Source organism: Gopherus flavomarginatus, chromosome 2 (genome assembly GCF_025201925.1).
Source record: "Gopherus flavomarginatus isolate rGopFla2 chromosome 2, rGopFla2.mat.asm, whole genome shotgun sequence".
NCBI lineage: Eukaryota > Metazoa > Chordata > Testudines > Testudinidae > Gopherus > Gopherus flavomarginatus.
The window spans coordinates 8,995,395-9,007,646 of NC_066618.1; the positions used below are offsets into that span (position 1 = coordinate 8,995,395).

General features: G+C 40.7%; 2 protein-coding genes across 51 annotated transcripts in view; one reads left to right on the plus strand and one right to left on the minus strand.

Annotated features, from left to right (window-relative positions):
* LOC127045875 (5-beta-cholestane-3-alpha,7-alpha-diol 12-alpha-hydroxylase) overlaps positions 1 to 12,252 on the minus strand; it is a 331,656-nt gene that overhangs the window by 193,563 nt on the left and 125,841 nt on the right. The window lies entirely within an intron of this gene.
* OBSCN (obscurin, cytoskeletal calmodulin and titin-interacting RhoGEF) overlaps positions 1 to 12,252 on the plus strand; it is a 301,886-nt gene that overhangs the window by 182,961 nt on the left and 106,673 nt on the right. For 49 of the 50 annotated variants that reach the window (XM_050942340.1, XM_050942350.1, XM_050942329.1 and 46 more), the window contains 3 exons: positions 59 to 325; positions 3,339 to 3,611; positions 10,340 to 10,612. In XM_050942340.1, the coding sequence (XP_050798297.1) occupies positions 59 to 325; positions 3,339 to 3,611; positions 10,340 to 10,612 (813 nt within the window). The remainder of the gene's footprint in view (positions 1 to 58; positions 326 to 3,338; positions 3,612 to 10,339; positions 10,613 to 12,252) is intronic. The other variant, XM_050942335.1, reaches the window with a different exon arrangement.

The window sequence follows — 12,252 nt, forward strand, 5'->3', positions numbered from 1 at the left end:
GCTGCCCCTTCCATAAGGATCCACTAATGCATGTCCCTCCTGACATGTTGGTTGACAGATCCTACTATTGAGGTGGTCAGTCCCATGCAGGACATTACCATTGATGAAGATGGCACAGCAGAGTTCATATGCCAGTACTCTAGACCAGTGCAAACCACATGGAAGAAAAATGATCAGGAAGTTTCCGCAGATGGGCAACGAGTCATTATCGAGCAGGACTGGAATGTAGCCAAGCTAAAAATTAAACCTGCCCTTCCAGAAGACAGTGGCATCTATTCTTGTGAAGCTGGAAGCACCAAAGTTGTGGCTATGCTTGATGTTCAAGGTGAGGTCTTCCAGCACAAAAGGAAGACTACCATGGGGCCCAAATAGCAACCAAGTGGCAAATCACAGCCGCATCTGACAATAAGTGGCAAATAGTTACCTGTTCATTTGGTGTTCATTTCAATATCAATAATAATGAGAAACATGTTTGGTGTTAACATGAGTTGAATGTGAAAATGTACAAAATTTGGTTGGAAATTAGTTCAATTTAATGCCCACTTTTGGTTCCAAATGCGTATAGGTAATCATGCTTGCTCTCCAATGAACTGAATTTGGTAGTAGCCCTAATCAAATGGGATATGTTCTGCTGAATTATTGTCATGCTGCAGAGGTGGCGTTCTTAGACTTGAAAAATAATAGTACTTATACAGAGCTTTTCACATACAAAGTTCTTTAAAAATTAACTAAAGGATAAAATGGCATTGTATTTTTTATTTTCAGTTAATCTAATCTACAGCTCACCTTTCTTGAGTTTTATATCTATTTAAAATAATGATAACTTCTAAAGCCTCTTGTAATTTGAAATTAGATATTGTAAGTGTCCCTGGGAGACAAAGAGTGGAAAAAACAATAGAAATATTATTTTATATGTAGTTAAGTGTCTGTGACAGAAAAGATGAAGAGAGCAGCTTGATTCTTAGGTTTACAGAAAACAGAGTTTCAAGGTTTGTTGTATCCTGTTCTTATATTTTTTCCCACCAAAGACTAACTCTTGTTTCCAATGAAGTTAATGAGAGTTTTGCCTTTGATTTTAATAGGATTAGGATGTGGCCCCATATGTAACCTTTATTGGTTTAATTAACCGAGCTTTGTTTGTATATGTCTTGGACTCAGTTGCTCGGCGTCTGCGTTCAAGAGTCACTATTTTCTCTCTCTCTCTTAGGTACTTGTATTGCCCTAATTACTGTGCTATGCAAGTGCCCCACAGTCTTTATTGTGGTTATTTATTTTCAAATGAGGACAGAGTGGACATGAATATATTTTAAAAAATAATTGTCCAATCGTCACAGGGATAATTTTCAAAAAGGCCTAAGAGATTTAGTAGCACAAGTCCCATTGACCTTAAATGGGACTTGTGATGCTGTAACCTGTAGGCATTTTTGAAAATCTTCCTCCATGGGTTTTTGATACCAATCGAGCATTTGGTGGTTTGGTGTCCCATGTAAGGTGAAAGACACCTGATCTCAGTCTTAGACTTGATGGTGCCTAAGATACTTCAAAGAAAACTACCATACGTTTGCCAGTATTAACTAATTGAGGGGGTTGACATGCAGCTGCTCCATGTAAGGAACTCTCTTTGACTTCAGTGGGACACCTACATGTAGCAACTACAGAACGAGGCCCACAGCCTGCCAGTTAAAATGGGACTGCCTTTAAAGCACCGAAATATCCAAACACTCAAGGCAAACAACAGTAGAGCATAGCATATAATGTTTTAATAACTAGTTTTCTGCTATTTGCATATGGATTTCTTGTTTTCAATTACTGGGTACGCTATTATGATTAGAAATAATATTGTTTCTTATTTGGTTTCTGAACTGTGGGATTGTGCTCAGTTAAAAAGCCAATTTATTATTTATAATAATGCTCTGCACTTTGGTAGTTCCTTCCATCTTAGAGTCTAAAAGCACTCACCAAGCATTAACGAATTTAGTCTTAAAAGGCCCCAGAGGGGCAGGGATCTGTAAGTATCAACATTCTACTTATGAGGAAAGTGGCGCACAGAGAAATTAAATGACGCGGATACTTTCACACAGGAATGCAGTCATGCCTCTGACTCCTGTCCTTTGCCCTAGGCACAAGACCATTGTTCTCTTTAAACATTCAAGTTGGAAAATTCTGGAACCTCAGAAAAACTGATTTGGCTTTGCTAGAGAATAAATAGTTCAATATCAATTTTCTGGGTGACACGCAATTGCACACGGATTAGAAGTTACAATGATTGATGTGGTTACTAAACAGGATTGATTGGCCCGTTATTCTGGTGCTGTATTAGAACACTGATCACAAGGACTATGGTATATAACTCATGTGAGCATTGTGGGTTTCTGTGTCTAAACTGTGCTCACCCAACTCAGTGTACATAAACTTGTATAGTAGTGTGTGCCTAATATGTCTATGCAGTTAACCTGTGCACACAAATTGGGGATATGTGCATCAAATTGGTTAGTTGTGTACAACTACTAGTTGGTGCACGCAGTTGCAGTAGTTGTGTGCAAATGGATCATGCACATCTATGCACATTTTTGCACACACAGTGGTCCCAACCCCTGACACTCAGATTAGAAAATCAGGCTCCTGGACATCTGTTAGAAGAATTTGGTAATAATTAGAAAGTTACTACTAAAAAAGTGTTACCGATGCAATAAATTGTAATTTTGCAAATGGCTTTTGGTAGTACAGTTTGCAAAATCCCTTGTTGACTTGGTCAATGCAATGATATTTGTAATCTGACAGTAGTTCACTGCTGGAATAAGGACGGGTTTTGTATAAAAGATGGTAAAATTTTAAGATGCGCTCTCTACCAGTTTCACATCTCTCCAGCTGTGATGTTAATTATACATATGGAGGAGGTTGGCAAGAAAAGATTCCTGTTGTGCACAAAAGGAAACTGGTTATGCCCTATATTCTTGGACTGTGGATGGCTTTTTGTATTCATTTCAATTGAACCATTATTCAGTTCATATGAACAATATGATTTCATCCTTCATGTATAAAGATATAGGTCAGGTTATTGGATAAATGTTGAATTAAGCCAGAAGGAAACCCCATGTTAGAGTTATTTTACTACTTGTTAAACCACATTGCTGTTGTGGATGTATTTTAAACATAAGACTGTGTTAGGATGCCATTGAAATTTAAAAGGAGAAACCACAAATTAACTTTCCACATATGATGCTCTCATATCAGCTTCCAGGTGATGGGAATTACATAGTGTGCTTTAAGGCTCACTACTACTCAGAAGTATGTAAGCAAAATAGCTAATGTTTTTGATCATTTTCCTTTTCCGTTAGCTAAGAACAGTATTGTCAAAGGTTTGGAGAATGTGGAAGCCGTGGAAGGTGGTGAAGCTCTGTTTGAGTGCTACCTTTCCAAACCGGAGTGCTACAATTACAACTGGCTGATTGATGATGAGCCTGCCAAAACCACAGAAAACATTGAGATGGTTTACTTTGAAAATGGACGCAGGCATCTTCTCCTGTTGAAGAACCTCACTTCCCAGGACAACTGCAGGGTGACTTTCCTGACTAGTGATGCTGTGACATCTGCATTCCTGACTGTGAAAGGTAACAATGACAAACCTGTGCTTGGAGTTCTAGCTTTCCAGTTTGAAAGGCTGGTCAACCCAGAAAAATATTTGTTGAGTGCCAGAGCTGAATAGTTCATGAGTAGCATAGGTCATGGGCTCCCTGCATTACTTCTGCTTCACACAGATAAATCTTTTATTTTATACTTTACTACTTATGTTTCGTGTGACAAGCACTTATGTGTAAGCAGTGACATATGTCACATCTCATATAATGCTTATAAATTGTGCAAATTAGCTAGAAACAAGCAACATTCATACAGAGAGTGAACATTCTAATGGGTCACAGATACAGCTATTTTAAGGGTTCACAGATTATAATTTACATCATGATCATCATAATTATTATTGTTAATTACATTAGTTCCTAGAGGCTCCAATCAGTTAGGCAATGCACAGACATAGAATAAAAAGCAGTCGCTGCCCCAAAGAGCTTTGAATCTATCAGCATACCAAGACAACAAAGGGTGTATTAAACAAACTAATGAGGATGGCAACAAGGTAAACAATGAGACAGTCCTGATTAGGTTAAGTAGGAGGATTCTCAACCCTCCAGGTTTGGCCTGGGGTCTCCCTGAATTGGCATCACTCTCCTTGTGACTAGTGAAAGAAATCTGGGAGACTTTAATAGGATATTTTAAGAAAATGACATTATGTCATGTTGGGGAAAAAAATCTCCCGGAATAGCTTTGGTCAGAGTTGACAAACCTATTAAACAGAAATAGCAGCAGACCATACAGCCTAGCTATTACTGACTGATTTGCAAGCATCATGGCAAAGGTGAGTATACTTTGCGCAACTTCTGTTGGCTGTGGAACATGACCATTTACATTTCTTTCTGTTACTCAGCAGAGATGAATCCTTCTCAAACATGCTTTATCAGTTTCTCTGTGGTCTGACTATCCATCACTTGTCTTCCCAGATTTTAGGACTTGCTTGTACATTCACTCATGATACATCTTGATTGATGTGACCCAGCCAGAAGAACATCTATTCTTGTATGCTTTCCAATGTGCTATTCTCCTGAACTGCATCTTAACTCATCTTACCATATTATACTCATGAGCTTTGCAAAGCATTCTTGCTATGAGGGAATGCTTCCATTTTTCAGTTGCACACAGACTCACGCAGCCATGCAACATAATGAAATCATAGTTGCAGGATGTTGCGGTTTTTAGCTTCAGTTTTCTGCTTGCCCAATCTTGTTGAATCAGTTACATGCATCTACTGCTAATTATTAAACCAAATTCAGCCCTGGTGTAAACAGATGCAACTCCATTGAAACCAGTGTCATTGCCCATGATTGCACTAGGAATAAATGTGACTCCTTTATGTATTTATTTCATGTACTACCTCTCCTTCTATGCTAATTGGGGTGCCCAGGTATGTGAACTCCTTTGTGCTGTCAAACAATCCATCCTCTCTTGAATTCCATTGTACAGCTAGTCTGATCGTCATCTTCCCTGCATTGATCTGTAACCTCTGTGCATGTTGCTTGTCCCTCTTGTGTCTTGGGAACCAGTGCAGGGCTACGTACAAACTCCATCAGCTGTTTGCCTTCCCTGATAATTCCTAATTTGTTCTCCCCTTTAGTCCTTACCTATCTACTTCAATTCAATGCCAGAGAGAAGATAATGTGCAGCAAATACATTCTTCTCTCTCTCTCAAGATTTTATGTCAGAAAACAGCCTTAATTTTGGTGAGCTGGCTTTAAAAGGAGCCACTATCAAATGCCTATTATGGTAATTGCACAAAATCACTTTTACGTGCACTATCTGAGGAAACTGATGAGGATAAGATGGTGAGACAAGGTTCCAGATACTGAGGTTCTCATACGGGCAGGCATTCCAAGCATCCATATTCCGTTTATGAAATCACAGGTGAGATGGGCAGGCCATGTCACCAGAATGTCAGATTAATGACTGCCAAAAAAGATCTTTTACGGCAAGCTAAAGGAGGGAAAGTGCTCTCAGGGAGATCAGAAGAAACGTTTCAAAGACTCCCTCAAGTTATCCTTGGAGTGTTTCAACAATGACCCTGAGTTTTGGGAAGATCTCCTTCATGGTAGTTCTATTTGGTGAAACCTCATCCATACGGGAGCTACAGTCTGTGAGTGGAGGAGAACTGCTGAGGCAGAGCAGAAGTGCCAGCAGTGTAAATTTTGTAACAGAAACATGTCCTCTGTTAGTCAAGCATCCCATAGTGGCATCTCTTGTTCAATGTGTCACAGACAGTTCAAAGCTCAGAATGGCCTGATCAGCTACTCACATGTTCACAGAAACTAAACCAACCAGTGATGTCATGGTCATCTTCGAACTCAAAGGATGAACAACAATGATAATTGCAAAAGGCTATGAGATTTTCAGTAGAGATTGGCCCAGATCCTAAACGTCTGAGAATTTCAGAAGAGTTTGAATCCACATCTGACGTTTAACTGACCTGTTTCCTATAATAAGCCAAAGAAAAAGCCACCCTTGCACTCTGAGGATCTGGTCAATTTCTACTTTACTGAGTTTGAACTTTTAATATAATGTAATTTTGTTTTCTTTCCTTCTAACAATCTAAACTGTGGTTATTTCATCATACTCTTTTTAAAATTTCTTTTATGTTACTGTTGATTACCGATTACTCTCGCCCCTCGCTCCACCGATATGGTCACAAGGTGCCCGTTATCTACTGGGTAATGAGCGTTGGGATAGGGCGGAGGTTTGATCACTGGATGTCCTCGGGAGGGGTGACAAGTGCCCCGAAGGTAGCAATGGGGATAACGCAAACAATCAGTCGTGGGGTTAAAATTGAGGGTTTATTGAATGGGTCACAAGTGAGGATGAGGAACAACTTAATACTAGTTACAACTTGGGCTTACAATATAATACCAGAACAAATAATAAAAATACTGCAATTACAAACAGAAGCTGACCCTGGTACCGCTCTAGGTCCCAGTAGTTATTCAGGTCCTTCCAAGGGTTAGTAAGGGTGCTATTATTAAGCATAAATGCAATTACTCGTCTAAATAAAACAAAATGCAATAAGACAGTTAAAGATTGCCGTGAGACTCTGGTCAATCCCCCTTGCGTTCAAGGTTTCCTGGTCAACAGGTTTCCCCTAGCAGGAGCCTTGGGGCGGCTGGGATCGGCTTTTGTCTCCTGCTTACAACACGATTACAGGCTCAGTTAGCTAGCAAAAGTAGCAGAACTAGCAGCTAGGCATACTCACACACACAAACCACAAAAGTTTCATCACCACCGGCAGACGGGTAGGCTTCTGAGAACACGGAGCCGAGGGAGACTTCAAGTTGATCAGGCTCGGTTACGGGTACAGCTTTCTGCGTCTCTCCCTGCCCACCCTTGCACGGTGGGCAATTTATAAGGGTAATGACCTGTCCAATTTTTTGGCCAGGTTTCTCCTAATTAGGAGATTTACAGGTGCCTCGTTACCACCCTCGGGGGGGGGGCGGTTCCTGGAAATGGCTGACCACAAAATTTGCCTAGCCCCAACGGTAACTTTCGGAAATGTTTCTCGCTTGAGAGTACGTGGATGCTCGTTTCCTGAACATGGAGGCCAGGGCAAAAGCTGCTTAGGTCTGTGACACTAACAGTTACATTTAAAAAAATGCTTTATCAAGTGCAGTATAGCTTAATTTGTTGCAATCACAGCCGCTAAGATAACTGAGTTACAGTATAAAGATGCACTGCAGTTTAGCTCATGACACTTTAACTGCTGGGTCTCCTCTCTTGGTGAAGTTTGCTGTGGCTACTTAGTCATCAGTATAAATCCCATCTATTGACAGTCTTTTAGCATCAGTACTTCTGTGGCACCATTAGAAAATTCTTCCAGGAGGGCATGAGTACAGGCTGAAGAATTGTTTGGGACTGCCTTATCTACTGCTAGTCAACACTGTAAGGTGTTTGGAAAAAGTCATAAATTGTGACAATGTTATGTCAAACTTACATGTAATGAGAAAACTTTATTCATACATAATATATATTAAATAAAACCTGGCTTATGTATTTGAGTGATTGCATCATCTCATGGCATTGCCAAACATGCTGCTTCTTGTCAAGTATCAGAGGGGTAGCCGTGTTAGTCTAGATCTGTAAAAGCAGCAAAGAGTCCTGTGGCACCTTATAGACTAACATACGTATTGCCGCATGAGCTTTTGTGGGTGAATACCCACTTTGTCGGATGCATATAGTGGAAATTTCCAGGAGCCAGTATATATATGCAAGCAAGAAGCAGGCTAGAGATAACGAGGTTAGTTCAGTTAGGGAGGATGAGGCCCTCTTCTAGCAGTTGAGGTATGAAAACCAAGGGAGGAGAAACTGCTTTTGTAGTTGGCAAGCCGTTCACAGTCTTTGTTTAATCCTGAGCTGATGGTGTCAAATTTGCAGATGAACTGAAGTTCAGCAGTTTCTCTTTGAAGTCTGGTCCTGAAGTTCTTTTGCTGCAGAATGGCTACCTTTAAATCTGCTATTGTGTGTCCAGGGAGATTGAAGTGTTTTCCTACAGGTTTTTGTATATTGCCATTCCTATATTGCTGCTTCTTGGTTAAATGTAACCACATAAGTTGCAAACATGTTGGATACTTCTCTCCATCTCTGTCTTTCGGTTGCCAGTTGTAAGTATACTATGTCTTTCAGCCTTCCTTATCGTTCAGCTACTGGAAGCTCAATGCAATTTTTGATTCATCCGAGTTTTCAACTGGCCTTTCATCTTGTTTCTTTCTCTTAGCCATTTACGTGCTTTCATATTTGTCCATGTAAGCCATGCATCCCTCCTCCCATGCTTCACATTCCAGCTTGCTCTCCAAACCTTCTGGCTGTAGTGTTTGTTAGTTATCAGCTCATGGGTTGGTGGTACCCCAGTGTCAAAAATCTAATTTTTAAACAGAGGTGGAACTTTTTCTTCTATCTTTCAAAGGTTTTCCACAGTTTTGTTTTCCTTCAGTCTGTCTTCTTGGTGAGGAAAGCATCCTTCAGCTGGACAGGGTAGCTATACTCCCCCACAGCTCCTAATTCTTTTCTGTCTGTGGTGATCTTAGCTTCTTTTCTATTGTGATTGAACAGTATGTTTTCTATAAACTTATCAGTGCACCTTCCATGCTTTCCATGCATTTCCATCATTTCCCCCATCTGCTTCTCCTGCAGACAGAAATTAATCAAGCTCCTTATACAGGATGTAGAGTTAAAATAATGTTTTGGGAACTCGTGGCTCAGCTAGATCTTTAATCTTCACAATATGCACAAAATATCAGTTTTTTGTTGGCGGGAAATGGATTCACAGTCACAGCTTGCACAGTTGTACAAAGTACCTATCTCAATCTCAGTTGTCTAACCAAATAATTTCAACTAGATATAAAGAGGAGCATATTCATTTATCTACTCAACTTCTCATTATAATTCTTAGGAGTATAAGTGCACCTGGCTGATTACACTCTCACAATCTCCATTTCATATCTGGGCATTGTGTGTCTCACAATACCGTGTGACCAATGGCATGTTTCTTAAAAAAAACCTGAAGATCTGATCCAGTGTAAATTCTAATTCATGTTAGTCACCCTTAGTTCTACGTTACCAGCTTGTAGGACCTAAATCTAGAGTGTGTGAATAATTTTGGACAAAAAGTGAAATCCAACATATCTTCAGGATGTCCAGTCGTGTCACTTCACTCCATGTCCTTCACTGAATTTCACTGAGGGGAAATAGTACAGTGGAGTAAAAAGTAGGAAAGAGAGCAACTGAATTCAAAGGACAAAGTCAGTCTTCTTTTGCTCTTGACAGCACTCTCAAATCACTCAATAGGGAAAACGTGGAATTAGTGTGGGTTGCAGGTGAAAAAGAAATTCAAGAGCAAAATGTGAAACTATTTGGAACCCCCTAATATAATTTTATTGATATTCTTATCAGTTTGAAAAGAGTAAAGGGAGGACGTTGTTTCAGTTGTTTTTATTTGCTGGACAGAGACAAAAGAAGATTGTGATGTGCTCTCTTTGAGTGGGAAACAGCGAGGGAATTAATCCAAAATCAAATTACAGAAAAGGGGAAAAAGAGAGGGTGAGGATGAACCAGTGAAGTAAGTGTGGGCATGAAGGGAGATTATGAAAGCTTACAAGCCTTTTTAGTTTTGCTTTACAGATGGTTGTGCCCACAACACCAGCAAGCTTGTGGAGTGTTTTGAACTCATCATCGTTTCATGAATTTTGCTGCTATTTTCACGGAATGTCAGGAAATAGTCTTTTTCAGAGAAAACTGCCATTTGCTTGTGCAAAACTCCCCAAGCTCCAAGTGAGAAAAGTTATTGGCTAAGACTGGGAGAAGGACCCAGTAAAGGCCCCTCTCCTGAAGCCTGTTGGCACAGATGGACTCTAGCACCAGGACAGCGCCCCAGTGACTTTAAAGTGGTTCTGCACAAGTAAAGGGATCCACCTACACATAAGCATGCAGAATCAGGGCTAAAGCAGGTTAAAAACAGGAGGCTACAGCACACAGATGTGAAGGAGCCTTCCTGATAGCTTTGGCAGTCTAGTTTCTAAGATTTCTGCCATCTCTAACCAGATTGCGTAACCTAGACCTCAGAAAACCCATCAGGCTCTTCTGTCAGCCCATGTGGTCTAGCTGTTGAAAGATGCACCAAGAACATTAAGTATAAATCTTGACACTTAATCTTTGCTTCGGTATCTTGGGGTTTGATACATATTTTTAACTGCAGGATGGCGCCTGGAAATTTTGCAGCCTTTGATTGACACTGAAGTCACTGCTGGGGACCAAGCTACCCTTAACTGTATTTTAAGTGAAGCAGTTCCAGTCACTGAAGTCGCCTGGTATATTAATGACATGGATATCCAACCAGATGAGAACTGGGAAATACAGGCAGATGGAAACAGCTACAAACTGATCTTGAAGAAAGCCCAACCACATCATGCTGGAGAGGTGACTTTTGCTGCAAGGGATGCAATTACGTCTGCCACATTATCTGTAATAGGTAGGTTCATCCAGTGAACGTTTCTGCCAATTCTAGCCATTGGCACTTGCACCACAGAGGGCAGGAGAAGAGCCGATGGGTTAAAACTACAGCATAGCAGATCTAGATTAAATCTCTGGAAAAACTTCCTAACTGTAAGAAGAGCAGGACAATGGAGCAGATGCCTAGGGAGGTTGTGGAACATCCTTTACTGGAGGTTTTCAAAAGGAGGCTGGAGATCCATCCATCTTGGGTGGTTTTTAGACAACAAATCCTGCAGCTTGGCAGGGGGTTAGATTAGATGACCCTTCCAGTCCCTTCTAACCCTATGAATCTGTGATTCTCAGCCTACAGGATTGAGCTCTGTCACTCTGATTTTCTTACATCTGGTCTGTTTTCTGTTTCTCCTTCCCACAGGCACACATGCCAGCTCTCTCAGGTTTGATAAATTGCTGCTGTGCTATTCTGCTCTGACTGTCTCATGAAATTAAAATTAAATCAACTAGTGTTGAGATCTTCTTTTCAGTGTTTCCTTAGCTGAAACCCACCATTTTGTAACCTACCATCATTCTTCTGTAAAGTACTAACTAGAACTGTACATACTTGCGGAGAAATCAATTTTCTGAGCAAGTTCTCTCTATCTTTATTTTAAAACAATACTCTGCAAACTTACCAACCTTAGGAAAAATGGTAGGCAAATTGGAAAAGTTGGTTTCAGGTTATCAAAGATGTTTGGATCCCCTTTATAACCTTTAACCCAGTGAGTAGGGCACTTGTGAGGGACCGAGGTTTGAATCCCTGCTCTGAATCACAGGGAGAAAAGATCTGAAGCTACGTCTCCTACCTCTTAGGTGAATGCAGAATGTAGTCATCCTCACTCTGGCCCAATGACTATGTAAGTGTTTATACAAAGTGGAACAGTTTCAACAGGAGAGATTGAGAGCAGCCATACCCCAGAATAGCCTATAGCCAGGCTGCTCACCTGGGAGGAAGGCATCTGCTCCAGAGGAGGGATTCAAGCTTAGGTCTCCCACATCTTAGGCATGTAACCTAACTGCTAGGCTAAGGGCAGATTCAGACACAGTTTGCTGGTCAGGAAAACCTTTTTCCCAAATGGTATTAATTAGGTCATGTTCGCCAGTATTTTTGCATCAGCCAAAAATGCATTTTTGGGTGAAAAACTATTTACTCAAAAAATTCCATCCCGCTCTATATGTCTCCCTCCCCATAGATTATGGTGCAGCACAGGTCTGCAGAGAGTTGTCAATTGTGCAAAGATGTATCTGATTTTCATAGGCACAATGCAGCTCCGATTCATGGTGAAAAAGATACTGAATGTGTCACTTAGATTTCTCCTTGTTGCTGATAATGAGGGCTTATTTGTAATCTCACTAAAAAGTGACAGCACTTATTTTATACATCACTGAAACTCTGTTGTGCCGTCAGCCCTCCCTGATCCCCCTGAAGATCCAGAGATATTAAGTAAGAGCAGTCGCTCGGTAACTCTGTCGTGGTTCACACCACTGAGTGATGGTGGCTGTGGCATCTTAGGCTACAATGTTGAGAAGACAACACCTGGTGGTGGCTGGCAGCAATGCAATAAGGAACTTATTCAAAACACAGAGTTTGTTGTGGACAATCTCTCACCAGGCGAACCCTAC